Genomic DNA, 15471 nt, shown 5'->3' on the forward strand with positions numbered 1-15471 from the left:
ATCGTGAAGAGAGAGCCAGCGTTCTCTAATAGTGAGTAGAAAGCCAGTGATCACTGGTGGTTTGGAGAGAATCAGTGTTCATTAATGGTGTCAACAAAGCCAGTGTTCAGTAATGGTGAAGAAAGGGCCAGTGTTCACTAATGGTGAGGAGAAAGCCAGTGTTCGCTGATGTTGAGGAGAGAGCCAGAATTCACCAATGCTGAAAAGAGAACCAGGGTTCATTGATGGTGAGGAGAGAGCCAGTGTTCACAAATAGTGAAAAGAGAGTCAGTGGTCACTGACGGTGAGGAGAGAGCCAGTGTTCACTAATGGTTAGGAGAGTGTGTCACTAACGGGATGGGAGGAGTGCATGAATTATCAAGACCCACTACTTCATAAGCCATTAATTTCTCACCAAAAATGACCAATTGTTTGCTCAAAACTCTAGTACCCAGAAGAAAAGAGACTCTTACCAGGCTTCTTTCAAATACTCAGAATGATCAATTTATTTTAAAACTAAACTTCTTTGAACAAGTTGCAAGTACTGGTTAACACACAACTGTAATCAGGAAATATAACTATCTATCCCTTCCTAAAGAATTCCCCCAGCACGCATACGCACACACACACACATACATAGACACGGACAAGCAGATAGAGTCTCTCTGCAGAGATGGGCTTTGAAGGATGGGCGTTATAAACTAAAGGATAAAGTCTGCATGAACTCGACACTGGCAACCTGGAGTTCTCTCATATGAAGATGGGCCACTGGTCCGGTGGATGCCTGACAGTTCTCACCACTGGTCTCAGCTTTGCAGGTCCAACTGCAGACTAGTTACACACAGATGAGGGTTCTTTGGCTACAGGGTGATAGCTACACACAATTTTAAGCAAGGTAGAGAGTTGGAATCAGTCAAGGTAGCCTTCCTTCCCCAGCTTGTTCTCCAACAAGACTGCCTTCAAAACAAGTAGGTTCACAACTTAAGTTTTCTTTTTCCTCTGTCCCATGTGATTGCCTTTTTGTCTCCCAGCTTTTCATTAATTCAAGTTCTTTGCAGTTCAAAACAAACAAACAACTCCTTCTCGAGTACCATATAGGTCAGGTGATTTCTTGGAAGAGGCCTGTTTGTTTACAGTTCCAAGGTAAACTTATGACTTTTTTAAAAAAACTCCCAGGTTAGCATCTATATATCCAGATCGTGCCAAATCCTTCCATTTATTGTAAAAGAAAACTTCAGCCTTAAGAGATATGATTCTAACAAGTGCCAGTGTTCACTAATAGTGAGGAGAGAGCCAGTGTTCACTAATATTAGGAGTTCCAGTGTTCACCAGTGGTGAGAAGTGTTGATCATCTAGACCCTTTTAAAATATCAGTAGCACAAACTCAAACTGTTGAAATCTCTTCATCTTATATATGTAAATATTGTGCGATTAACGGAAGAGATCAGAGTCAAAGCTGTCAATCAAGCAATGTTTTTCCTGGGGCTCAGCTGTATCAACAGTCTAATGAATTTCTGTGCTCTCAGCCAAGCCTCATTATGCATTCTTGGCTGAGAACTTAGAAATCCATTAGGCTGATTGCTTTTTATTGGGCTGTAGTAAAAACGAGTTTTTTTTTGAAGAAAGTAGAAAATTATAAATGAATGGCTGCTTTTTTAAAGCTTTTTTTACACAGCTGGTAAGAGTGAGAGACCCTGACTTTCCCAGGTCTCCTCTCCATTCTTGTAGCTGCTGCAGCCTCAAAAACCCAAATATTGGTGAACCATTCTAACCCATGTCAGAGTCCCTTCAATTAGAAACCCTTCCATTGACAGAATGGTCATGTCAACCCAGCTGCCCTTCCTGATTGGTTAGGGAACTTGAAAGCAGGATGCAAATGGTGTTGCTCAACACCTTGGCAAGGTCCGTTGGAGATTCTAATGAGTTCCTGACCCGCTAATGGACCTATTGTTTTAACAGGGACCGTCAGTTGAACATTCCAGTCCTGGTGTCTTTCCCAAATTTCATTTTTCCATCGAGCTTTGTATTGCCAATAAACATCAATACATTACACTCAGTCCTTTCATCTCATTCATTAAAGTGGATTGTAAATAACTGAAGCCCTAGTACTGACCTTGCACCACTCCACTAGTTACAATCCCCCAATCTGAAAATAATCTGCTTATTCCTACTCTCTGTAATCTGTCCTTTAAATAATCTTTAATCCATGCTAATATATGAACTCCAATCTCCTGAGACTTTAACTTGTGTATAAACATTCTGTGTTTTTAAAAAAAAATTTCAAGGGATGTGGGCGTCACTGGCTGGGCCAGCATTTATTGTCCATTCCTAATTGTCCTTGAGAAGGTGGTGGTGAGTCACCTTCTTAACCGCTGCAGTCCATGTGGTGTAAGTACATCCACAGTGCTGTTAGGGAGACTGTTCCAGGATTTTATCCCAGTGACAGTGAAAGAATGGCAATATAGTTCCAAGTCAAGGATAGTGAGTGGCTTGGAGGGGAACTTCCAGATGGCATTGTTCCCATCTATCTGCTGCCCTTGTCCTTCTAGGTGTTAGAAGCCATGGGTTTGGAAGGTGCTGTCGAAGAAGCCTTGGTGAGTTGCTGCACCTTGTAAATGGTACACACTGCTGCACTGTGATTGGTGAATGTTTATTGTGGTGGATAGGGTGCCAATAATGTTATGAACCTTCATAAAACACTGCTTCAGCCTCAATGCGAAGGATGTGAAGGTTTTAGAAAGGGTGCAGAAAGGATTTACAAGAATGGTTCTAAGGATGAGAGACTTCAGTTATGTAGATAGATTACGCAGCTGGGCTGTTCACCTTGGAGAAGAGAAGGGCGAGAGTAGATTTGTTCAAAATCATGAGAGGTTTGGATAGCGTAAATGGTGAGGACCTGTTCCCATCAGCAGTAGGTCGAGAACTCTAAGGTGATTAACAAAAGAACCAGAGGCAACATGAGGAAAATGTTCTTTCTGCAACAAGTAGTTTGGCTCTGAGATATAGCATAATGTGTCAACCCCTGTTAACGATGCTGAGACTGCTTATGGCACCGCCTGTTTCCATGGCATCTACAACAGACCCAAACTGGTTACAGCTTCTTTGATATTGTATGTCTTAAATTTCCCAGATGCGTGATTGAGTTTTTCCTCATTCTCAGGACAGTGAGTCTTCCCAGCGACGGATGTTGTCTTCACAGAATCTTTCTTCCAAATGGTGCTTCCTAGACTGTGAGTAACTGCAGATGTGAAGAAATGGCAATGTTATTCTTCATTATTCCTCCTTATTCTTCTTAACCATGAGTAAGGATAGCACCATCAACAAAAGCTCATTGTTCTTCATTCATTATCCTCTACAATCCATGAGTTAGGATAACATCATCAGGTTATGTTATGCAATGTTTTTCCTTCATACCATCATTGATATTAACGTTATTGACATATTTATTCTTTAGTCACTGACCATGAAAACTAGGCAATAATATCTGTCTGAGCTGAATATAATGACTGCCTAAATTTTCTTGGTTTTGAGTAGCTTCCTCTACTGATACCCCTAAACAATTAATATATGCTGCTCAATGTAATCCTCAACATTAACCTGCTTATACCTCTCATAATTGAATCTTCCAACCTTCCAGATAATGCTAGTATCTCTCAATTATCAACTGTGCCCCAGAGACTGCTGAGTTCCTCCTGTTAATGTACCCTTGAGCTTTGCTGTGCTCCACAAATACCATTCTGACCAAGCACAAGCCTAACATTGATGTGTCCTTCAAACTCCAGCTTGCTTCCAAACAACAACATACCCACAGAAAGCATTGTGTGTTACATATGAACATACAAAATAGAAGCAGAAGTAGGCCATTTGGCCCCTCGAGCCTGTTCCACCATTCAATAAGATTGTGGCTGACCTTTTCTTTTATTTGTTCATGGAATGTGAGCATTGCTGGCTAGGCAAGCATCCCAAATTGCCCTTGTTCAGAGGTCAACAATTTTGCTGTGGGTCTGGAGTCACATTTAGGCAGAGCCAGACCAGTTGAGCACAGCAGATTCCCTTCCCTATAGGATATTAGTGAACCAGATGGGTTTTTAATAACAATTGACAATGGTTTCATGGTCATCATTAGACTCTTAATTCCAGATTTTTATTGAAATCAAATTCCACCATCTGCCGTGGCTGGATTTGAACCCAGGTCCCCAGAACATTACCCTGGGTCTCAGGTTTACTAGTCCAGCAACAATACCACTACGCCATTATCTCCCCCCATGTTTGTTTCGAAATCCACATTCTCATCTAACCCGATAACCTTTGATTCCCTTGGCTAACAAGAATCTATCTACTGGATGCACTGGTGTCCTCACTATCCTCTCTCACCTTTAATACCAACTGGACTGCAGGACAGGAACCTCCACCAGCCCAGTCCAGCCACGGGATCAGCTGAATTGGAAACACATTCACACAGCTCGGTGTGTTTAGGGTGACTGATATCTCCCATCTGATTTCTACCTGCTCCTGCACCACCACCTCCATCACTCATCACTAGCCCGAGGCCGTCTCCCCTCCCCCCAAATCCCAGCGGCTCCCAGGGCCTCCTGGCCAACATGTGACAACAGCCAATTGTCAACCGGTGCCCATGAGGCACTATACACCTGACCAAACACCATCACTACCATTCACTAACCACAGTCCCCCATCGTTGACAACCTCACCGCCCAACACATGACCCCATCACGGACCCCTCCACGATGGCCCGACTTGTGACCCCCATCACAGACCCCCCCACTGTCCAACACGTGACCCCATCACTGACACTGCCCCATGGCCCAACACGTGACCCCATCACTGACACCGCCACCATGGCCCAACACATGACCCCCATCGCAGACCCCCCCAAGATGGCCCAACTTGTGACCCCCATTGCAGACCCTCCCACTGCCCAACACATGACCCATCTCTGACACCGCCCCCATGGCCCAACACATGACCCCATCACTGACAGCGCCCCCATGGCCCAACATGTGACCCCCATCGCTGACACCACCCACTGCCCTACACGTGACCCCCAACAGTGACTGCCCAACATGTGACCCCATCACCATCAATTGTGAACCGTCACAGCCTGTCTGCTGCCCAACGCGCATCCGTCTCCTGATGGCTTTTTCCGTTTATTTCTTTGACCATCTTCGGTATTGTTAGTCCGGGTCCCGTCCCCGCTTGAGCACAGGCCCTCGTCTTTTGCACCTTGTGCATGACCCCCCCTCCCAACCCCAACTCCCCAAACCTCTCCCAGGCCTTAGGCAGGACTAGGTGGAACACAGGAAGCAGGCTTCATCATTAGTGTAAGGCCTCAATTTGTATATTACACCCAGCACGGAGCAGCGTGAAATCCCGGGTCCAGCCAGCCCAGATTCCACACTGTGTTTTTCCCCCAGTTTGCCCTAAAGTTTGAGACACACCAACAAATACTGATAAACCTCAAAAGCATAGAGGGCAACTTTAACCCTTGCCCATCAATTTCCTGTTGGCTCCGTGCCTATCCTGAATTTATCCTGATCTCTGAAGCAGAAGTTGCACTTCAGTAGTTTCAAGAACAATCTCTAAGTGATCAACCACACCTTTCAAGCTCACAGTGCAGCTCAAGTCCCTCTCCAACCTTCAACTCGAGCTCTGCTGTATCAGTTAAAATAGTAACTGCAGCACTTCATCTGTAAGGCAAATATAATACAAGGTGATTGCGGCCAGGGATAGGGTGGTTTTCTGATCTGGAGTTGGGGTCTGATCAGGGGGAGTGTGATGGTCCAATCACATGGGACTCTGGAGATGGGTTGGAAATGACCGTGGGGTGAGCATTCAGTCATGGATTGGGGGGGCGGTAGGGGGGGGCTCAGATCTCGGAGGGTATTCAGTTGTAGGTCTGGGGGTCATCAGATTCATGAGTGGAGGTGGATGTCTCATTGCAGTCCCATAAAGGGGATAGTTTGGGAGGTCTGATCAAGGTTGGAGGTCAGTATGATCTGTGGGAGGGAGTTCGCATTGTTGGGGTAGCAGAGATACAGGTTTGCTTGTGGGCTGTTAGAAAATATTCCTACTGTTCTTGACCCCTGGGCAGTGGGGTAAAGGTCTTCCCAACATCTTTCAGCTGCTGCCTTTCTCGAGCAATCAAATCTACAAAATCAGTAAAAATTTGAAATACACAGCCTCATTAAATAATTAAATTACAGAACCAGCTCTGGGTAGCAGCAATTCACCAAGGCTCCTTCAACAGCACCTTCCAAACCCGCAACCAGTACCATCTAGAAGGACAAGGGCAGCAGATAGATGGGAACACTACCACCTGGAAGTTCCCCTCCAAGCCACTCACCATCCTGACTTGGAAATATATCACCGTTCCTTCACTGTCGCTGGGTCAAAATCCCTCCCTAACAGCACTGTGGGTGTACCTACACCACATGGACTGCAGTGGTTCAAGAAGGCAGCACACCACCACCTTCTCAAGGGCAACTAGGGATGGGCAATAAATGCTGGCCCAGCCAGTGACACCCACGTCCTGTAAAAGAATAAAGAAAAGGCTAATCCCTTGCCCTATTTCCCCTCCCTCCCCCTGTCACCCCCCCCCCCCCCCCCCCCCCGCCCCCCCACCACCCTGCCCAACACCCCACTCGCCCCCTCCAACCTGCCTCTGTCACAGCCAGAAGTTGGTGCGTGGGAAACAGGTCAGGGTTGGGCTTCCGGTTTTAGAAATTTCAACCTCTCCCACCACTCTCCACCTGCCCTTAACATTCAAATATACAGAGACTGTGTATCTCGGTGAGAGGATCGCTGCATAGCAGCAGGCCGGGTTGTATAGCTCATCATTCTGCATAACCAAACAATGTGTCTTTGTTTTATTGAAGTGGGACTAAGGATGCTGGAATGAACATGATGGACCAAATGGCCTCCCTTTGTGCTACAACCATTCTATGACTGGATCAGTTAATGTCACAAATGTGCAACAAGTTTATATGAAGCACCTCTTCCATTTTCCTGGCGGTGTTAAGTGATAATGTTAAAAAAATATACAAATATTCCAGGGACAGCTTTACTGAATCCGTACCCTAGTGCTGTACATGATAATTTCACCCCATCATTGGACTCATCTTAAATCTACTTCTCTGTTTGCATTGAAGAGAACAAATCCAGCCAAAGTAATTTTGGCAGCTCAGTGTTTTTAAGGGAAGGAGTTCCCTTCGTTTGTGTCTCCCGGTTGTTTTACATTGATTTTTCCTTGGTACTTGTTCTTCCTTTGACTCTTGGTCTTTATTTGGTTCCTGTCTCTTTGGTTGCCATATTAATGATTCTCTCAATTAATCCCATCTGCTAAGTTTCAGTTTATTTTCTCAAATTAATATCACTTGTACCTTTGACGGTATGCTTCACATTCATTTTCCCTTCTTTCTGTCTCTGCAGCCACATCTTTGGACCGGTTTTACCGCATTGACAGAGCCCAGGTATGAGACGAGAACTAGCAATGCCCCCACCTTAATGTCACTTGTTTTTTTGATATCATTCATACAATTCCTATCACTTTGAGCTATCTGGAGTGCATGAAAGGATCAATTTACAACAAATAATTCACAACCTCTTTTGTGCTTTGAACAACATTTATTAAACCAGTTTCAATCATTAAACAGTGCCCCACTGCAACTGGTTTAGCATGGCGGTCAAGACGTATGACAGTCACTATGTTAAGCAACAAATTGGATTTGTATAACGCCTTCGTAACACCAAAGAAACATCACAGAGGTGCAGAACAGGAGACAAAAACAACACCAGGAGAAGGAAATGTTAGCAGGGCTGGCCAAAAGCTTCACCAAATTGATGCTGTTAAATGAGTAGAAGTCAAGAGGTTTAGAGAGGGAATTCCAGAGTGTCAAATCAAAGCATCAGAAGCCACAGTTTTCTAGCGGTCAGGCTAAGCAAGTAATGCTCAAGAGGCTGGTGTCAGGGGAAAGAAAGCGGGGCGGCGTGTGGGGTGATGGCAATGGCTAAAGATGCTACTGACATGGAGAGGGATCAAGACCATGATGGCATTTTTTTTTCTTCATTCATGAGACGTGGGCGTCGCTGGCTAGGCCAGCATTTATTGCTCATCCCCAATTGCCCTCGAGAAGGTGGTGAGCTGCCTTTTTGAACCGCTGCAGTCCCTGTGGTGTAGGTACACCCACAGTGCTGTTAGGAAGATTTTGACCCAGCGACAGTGAAGGAAAGGTGATATATTTCCAAGTCGGGGTGGTGAGTAGCTTGGAGGGGAAGTTACAGGTAGTGATATTCCCATCTATCTGCTGCCCTTGTCCTTCTAAATGGTAGCGGTCGTGGGTTTGGAAGGAGCCTTGGTGAATTCCTGCAGTGCATCTTGTAGATGGTACACACAGCTGCCACTGTGCGTTGGTGGTGGAGGGAGTGAATGTTTGTGGATGGGGTGCCAGTCAAGTGGGCTGCTTTGTCCTGGATAGTGTCAAGCTTCCTGAGTGTTGTGGGAGCTGCACTCATCCAGGCAAGTGGAGGGTATTACATCACACTCCTGACTTGTGCCTTGTAGATGGTGGGCAAGATTTGGGGAGTTGGGAGGGATTATGTTAACACTTTGTGGGTTCAATCATTAAGACTAAGCACATCAGAACAGTCTTACGTTGTTATAAAGCTTGGAGTCATTGTTGTCTATCCTGCTGCTGAACGCAAAAGTGAAACTAAAACTGGAACACACAATACACACATAATTTCCCTTCTCGCGCTGTACAGACACATGTTCATCCTCTTAAAGGCATATTACAAAAGACAGGATGGGCTGCAAGTTCTGCATGATGTATTCTTGTCATGTTGGAAGTGCGGACTCCTCCATGCTCCATGTCAGTGACAAAAGGCTGACTGACAGGCCTGTCATTGCACTAAGAAGCTCAGTGTGCATCCTCATCAGCATTATCCTGTTGGCTGCCATGTCAAAGTCCTCAAGTTCCCTGAAGCAAGACTCATCTGCAACCTCACCCACAATGAGCTGGTCCACAAATTGTCCTTTCTCTCTGGCCTGACTATAGAACATTTGTACCCGGTGATGCATCAGGTGCAGATTCTGACTCTACACTACCGTTTAAAGCTCTCACAGTGCCAGTATTAGAGCTGGTGGCTGTGATTGTAAGATCACATGATGGTGCTTCGACAGCAGAGGCCTTGTGTAACTCTCACTTCACAATAAGGCCAGACTGGCTGGCCAGGCAGCAGTTGTTTATTTAGGATATACAGCACAGAAATAAGCCATTCAGCCCAGTCAGTCCGTGCTAGCATCAATGCTCCACTTGCACCTCCTCCAGTCTTTCCTTTTCTCACTCTATCAGCGTAACCCTCGTAATGTATATGGACTTCTAAAGGATGTTTGATAAAGTGCCTTATAACAGGTTTGTTGGCAAAGTTAAAGCCCATGGAATAAAAGGCTTTGCAAACAAACCTGTTATGAGGCACTTTATCAAACATCCTTTAGAAGTCCATATACACCACGTTAACCTTATTAACCCTCCATGTTACCTCAAAAAATTTAAGCAAGTTAGTTAAATCTTTGTCTCCACAGATGCTGTCAGACCTGCTGAGTATTTCCAGCATTTTTTGTTTTTGTTGTTGAATAAAAGGGACAGTTGCAGCATGGATGTGAAGTTAGCTGAGTGACAGGAAGCAGAGTTGTTTATCTGTCTGGAGGAAGGTGTTCCCCTGGATCATTACTAGGACTTGCTTTCGTTGTTCTATATTAATGACATTGACCTAGACTTGGGAGTACAGGGAACAATTTCAAAATTTACAGATGACACAAAACTCTAAAGTATTGTGAGCTGTGAGGAGGATAATGATAGACTTCCAGAGATAGAGAGGCTGGTGGAATGGGCAGACACATGACAGATGAAAGTTAATCCGGAGAAGTGTGAAGTGATATATTTTGGTTGCAAGAATGCAGAGGGGGCAATAGAAAATAAAGGGTACAATTCAAAAGGGTTACAGGAGCAGAGACCTTGGGGGTATATGTGAACAAATCATTGAATGTGGCAGGATAGGTTGAGAAAGTGGTTAAAAGTGGTACAGGATCCTTGGCTTTATAAATATAGGCATAGAAACCAAAAGCAAGGAAGTTATGGTGAACCTCCAGATCCTTCTGGTTTGGCTTCACCTGGTTGAAATTTCTAAACATTTGCAGAGGTTTTCTGCTGAAAGGCCCCTTCAGTACAATCATCTGCTAAAAATGGAGCGTGTGTAATCTGCTGGAGAGACCTCCTCAGAGAGGGCCAGAAGGGAGAGAAGCCCAGCTGCCCACACGGAGCATCCCAGATTGGGATTGGGAGGGGCAGCCAGAAGGGATGCAGGGCAACCAGGGAGCGCAAGGCAGAAGGGCCTGGAGAAGGCGCCATTACCCATCAGGGCAGCACTTCTGCTAGCTGGACATGTCTGAGGTTCAGTGCCAAAGAAGGCTACACCTCTCCAGGGAGACTGTCAACTCCGTATGCCAGATGATTGGTCCAGAGATCGCCTCCAACTGTGTAGGTAGCCACCCTATACCAGTGGCTCTTAAGGTGGCAGTGGCCCTGAACTTTTATGCCTCAGGCCCTTTCCAGGGGGCATGTGGTGTCAGCAAATTGACTGCCCACAGCTGCATCAAGCTGGTCACCGACACTCTGTTACAAAGGGTCAGTACCTTCATTCATTTCCGGACCACCAAAGCCAGCCAGGCTGAGTGAGCCTGAGGTTTCACTGCAATTGCAGGATTTCCCCTGCATCCAGGGAGCATTAATTACACAAATGTAGCCATAAAGGTACCAGTGGGGGAGCTGTGTGCCTTTGTCAATAGAAAAGGGCTTCCACTCCTTAATGTACAGATTGTGTGTGACCACAAGAGCCAGATACTGCAAGTCTGTACCAGGTGTCCTGGAAGCTGTCATAATGCATACATCCTCTGTCACACCCTGGTGTGAAGGCCCTCGGTGGCTGCAGCTTGTTTGGTTGGCTCCTGGGGTACAAAGAATCCTGCTGCAAAGGTGGCTTTGACCCCACTGAGATACCCAAGGACAGAAGCTGAGGAGAGCTATAATCACTGTCATGCCTCTACAAGGGCAGTAATCGAGAGGACCAGAGGCCTACTCAAAATGAGGTTCCACTACCTGGACCACTCAGGGAGATCACTTCAATATCCTTCTGAGTGCGTATCCCTTATTGTTGCTGCCTGTTGCACAACCTGGCTCTGTCAAGGGGGTACCCATTGGAGGATGAAGACAGCTGCTCAACAGGCAACAGAGGATGACTCAAGTGTTGGGTGTGAGGAGGAATCTCAGGATGAGGAGCTGGATCCCGATGTGAGGATCTTTATGGGAGGCAGGGAGACCACTGAGGCCTTGATGGAGAGGACTTTCAGCTAGACATCCAAACCAGGGAGTCAAGGTGAGGGCAAGGGTGACACCACCTTAAAGATCTTTCCTGATGAGGCAATCCTGTCACCCTAAGTCAAGGTCCGACCTCTGAAATAAAGTTTGCAGCGCTTCCTCTGTGTCACACTCTGAGCCTGACTCCCAGCCCCATTCCCTATTGAAAGAATGAAGCACACTAAGACCATTGCACATAATGAGACATTTTTATAATGAAGCCAAATTTACAAATTAACCAGTGCTCATTTGCCAACAAAACATAAATCACCCGTGACAACCCTTTCGTGATCACAGTGACTTAAACTTCTGTTGTGAGTCCTATGTTTTGTTCCCCCGATACCCCCACCATGCTGCCCTCACTGGCAGCTGGACTGAAGGCAGCCTGCTGACTCTGATGTCCTGTCGATCTTGATGACCGTCCTCTGCCGGCAGAGCCTGTGCTGGCCCTGTCTGGCAGAGAGTGCCCAGCACCATGGCTGGGCACTCCTCAGTTGTCGTGGTCACATCAGAAGCGACTGTCACTGGCAGAAGGGTGGAGGAGCTGCTGCCACCATCCAGAGCGCCCTTAGAGGAGCCCCCAGATGTGAGCTGCAACTCGTCCTCCAACACGAGGTTGATTTGAACCTCCCTGCTCACCAAAGATGGATGGGGAGCTGGCAGAGTTACTAAGTGCCTCATCCATATATCACACTGACACCTGCTGAGCTCACCGCCTGTGTGTCAACTTGCAGGTTGGAGCACAGCCCAGAAACCCTTGATTAGAGTTCCTGGAGCTGCCTCTCCATGTGAGTCAGCACTCTGTCAATGGAAGAAGCAGTGCGCTGGGAGCTCCAGGTCAACACAGGACATGGACTCCTCCACATGGACTCCTCCAAAACAGAGACCATGGCACACACACCCTCAGGGATCTCTGCCAGATCTTCATGCACATCCCATTGGACATCCAATATCTGCCACCTGCCTAATGGACAACTCCAGAGGCCCATTATCTGCCTCGGACTCGGCATGGTCCTGGTCTCCAGCAGTCCTATGACTGCTGGCGCCGTGGGTGATCTGCCGCCACCAGCTCTTCAGGCAAGTGTGATGTGCCCTCACCACTGGGCACTACCATCTGATCCAAGATGCTAATGCCCACCGAGATGCCTGTATCTGCACTGGTTTTGGTTCAGAGAAAGGGTGTGACATGGGTGAATCTGCTCCTCCTCGGAGGTCAAGGGAGGTTCCTGGTCTCTGTGGTGGATTGACAATGGGGCATCTGAGGGAGGAAGAGAGAATGTCAGTTGTGAACATCATTTCGAAGTCAGACTACATGCACTCTGGTTGCTTCTCACAATGGACCTATGCCTCAGAAAGATGTTCTGAATGGACAGGCAATGGGGACAATTGGTTTACACATCAGTCTAACAGCCACCGCCCTACATTTCTTGCACCCTCCCCTACTCTCTCCACTGTTGTCTGGACTCTTACCCCCCTCCAAGACCCCTGTCCCTCCATGACCATTGGACCTGGCTCCATGTTCACATGCCATTTCCAGAGCTTCCTCCCCCAATGGAGTTAAAATAAGGAGGTTTGGCATGCCACCACCCATTCATCCTCACTCCTGCACATTATGACTCCTGTTCTCCAGTAAGGAGAACAGGAGTCCCCTGTCTACATGTCAGAACATACCAGCCTCCTCCCACAGAGACACAGGTTCAGGTGCCCATCACATTGCCCTACCTCACCCTTACATACATGCCAGCCATCCAGTCCAATTATTTAGTCTTTCAAGGCACAGGGATATGTGCCATTTGAGTCTCTGCATTTCATAGCCATGAGCACCAAGTTCTGCCACCCACAAAGACATCTATCCACAGTTCCAAATGGAGTCAGTACTCACCCTGGCAAAGCACAGAAAATCATTGAACCTTTTTCTGCACTGGTTCCATGTCCAGCGAACGACATCATGCCCGTTCGCCTGGGCTGCCACCTCCATACAGGCCTTCTTGGTTAGGTGAGGTGCCCTCCTCTTACCATCTCGCAGCAGCAAAATCTTGCGGTGGGCACTCACTGCCTCCAGAAGAACCCGTAGGCAGTCATCTGGAAACCGGGGACAGACTGGCTATGGGCATTTCCATCCCGTCTGGCATGGGCTACAGATTCATGTGCCATAACACTGAGTGTAACACCAGAATGCCTTCCTGATGCAGTGAAACCCACAGAATGTCAATGCAGCTCCCTGAGGCTCCTGAATACCAATTGCCAGCCTTCAGGGAGCTCCCTAGTAACTTTTAACTCCCCTGCCCGCACCCTCATTGGCTCTAGTGCCCACCCCTGCCAACAATGCTGAGCGTGTGTCCCCGCGAATTTCATGCTGTTAATTGGCCAGCCAGCGTGAAATCAAGGTGAGGAACCGATCATGGGTGGAATCGGATTTCATATCTGCTTCTGGGCCCGCTGATCGCACTCCCGTGCCACACTAAAAATTCAGGCCCTAGTTCCCTAAGCTGTTGGAAAGTGGCAAGTGCACTTTTCATTCTGGAAGGTTTAACTGTACAAGTGTGTTTATCTCTGTCACTGTGCCTCTGCACTGAGTGGCACCCACTGAAAACCTTTGGTCAGTCCTGGAATTGCCAGATACTTGGTACTCACAGCTTCTCCAGGATCTCCTCTGTGAATTAGGAATGATTCAACCTTCATCAAAGCATATAGCTCACAATAAATTACTTCCAACAACAGGATCGCATCTTCTTTATCAGCCAATACCACCTGCAATGACCATGGACCCTGGTCTGGCAGTGTTCCTTTCACTTCCAGCCTCTCATCTTTTTCTTCCTGGTTTAGCATCAAACTGCATTTCCTACACCAGCTTCAAGTTGTTGGTGAAGCAGCTGATGCTGGTCTGAGGTGCTATATTATGACCCACCGTTAATAATTCCTTTTTGTTGTGCTTGCAGCACAGGTATTTCTTCAAACTCCTCCAACGTTTAGATCTGCAATGTTAGGTCAGAAATTTGATCTTGTAGCTATTGCATCCTGTTGTTTGAGACTGTGTATCCCTGATGCCCCAAATTGTTTGAGCTTAAGCAGCCTTTAGTGCAGAGTGTCTGCTGAGTCTCTGTTAACTTTTGGTACTCAAGTTCCAGATTAGTTGTTTTTTGGGGAATATTGTTTAGGGAAACTTCGACTTTCTTTTTAGGCTCACATCTCTGTGGTAGCAGGAATCACTTGTGGCTTTTTCCTCGTCTTAATCTTATGGACAACACACACCTGGGAACCTGAGCGTTGTCTCAGGAACAGTGTGAACTGAGCTCATTGCTGTGGCCGGTGCTCCTACTGTTTTGGAGCAGTTGGCCATTCAGTCTTTGGGCTGACCAGCCAGATCTGGAGGATATTTCCCTCAACTGAGCCATTAACATCGGATGCCAAAGACCATTCTCTTCTTCTGTTTCACTTTCCAACTGGAATTAATTTAACTGTGAAACTTCCTTCACTTTCTTATTCTTCTGCCTGAATGCTTCATTGTCATAAGTCATTGATGCTAAATATCACGTTTTACAGTTTCAAAACTAACGTTGTCCATAAGATTAAGACTAGGAAAAAGCCACAGGTGATTTAACATTAAGTGGTTACCATCAATAAGTTACCATAAACTGGGGAGATGGGGAGACGGTGCCATAGTGGTAATGTCACTGGGCTAGAAATCCAGAGGCCCAGGCTAAAGTTCTGGGGTACGGGTTCAAATCCCATTGTGGCAGCTGGTGGAATTTGAATTCAATTAATAAAATCTGGAATTGAAAAGCTAGTCTCAGTAATGGTGACCACGAAATCATTGTCGATTGTCGTAAAAACCCATCTGGTTCACTAATGTCCTTTAGGGAAGGAAATCTGACCAGAACAAAAACAGAATTACCTGGAAAAACTCAGAAAAACTGAGTTCTGTTGAAGGGTCATGAGGACTGGAAACGTCAACTTTTTTCTTCTCCGCCGATGCTGCCAGACCTGCTGAGTTTTTCCAGGTAATTCTGTTTTTGTATTGGATTTCCAGCATCCGCAGTTTTTTGTTTTTATCAATCTGCTG

General features: G+C 46.5%; 1 protein-coding gene across 1 annotated transcript in view; it reads left to right on the forward strand.

Moving 5' to 3' along the window:
- The window catches only part of LOC121293041 (diacylglycerol kinase iota-like), a 611142-nt gene that overhangs the window by 567587 nt on the left and 28084 nt on the right, over nt 1-15471 (forward strand). The window contains exons 27-28 of the mRNA XM_041215634.1: nt 3140-3209; nt 7426-7466. Coding sequence (XP_041071568.1) covers nt 3140-3209; nt 7426-7466 — 111 coding nt within the window. The remainder of the gene's footprint in view (nt 1-3139; nt 3210-7425; nt 7467-15471) is intronic.

The sequence above is a fragment of the Carcharodon carcharias genome, chromosome 21 (assembly GCF_017639515.1).
Source record: "Carcharodon carcharias isolate sCarCar2 chromosome 21, sCarCar2.pri, whole genome shotgun sequence".
NCBI classification, from domain to species: Eukaryota; Metazoa; Chordata; class Chondrichthyes; order Lamniformes; family Lamnidae; genus Carcharodon; species Carcharodon carcharias.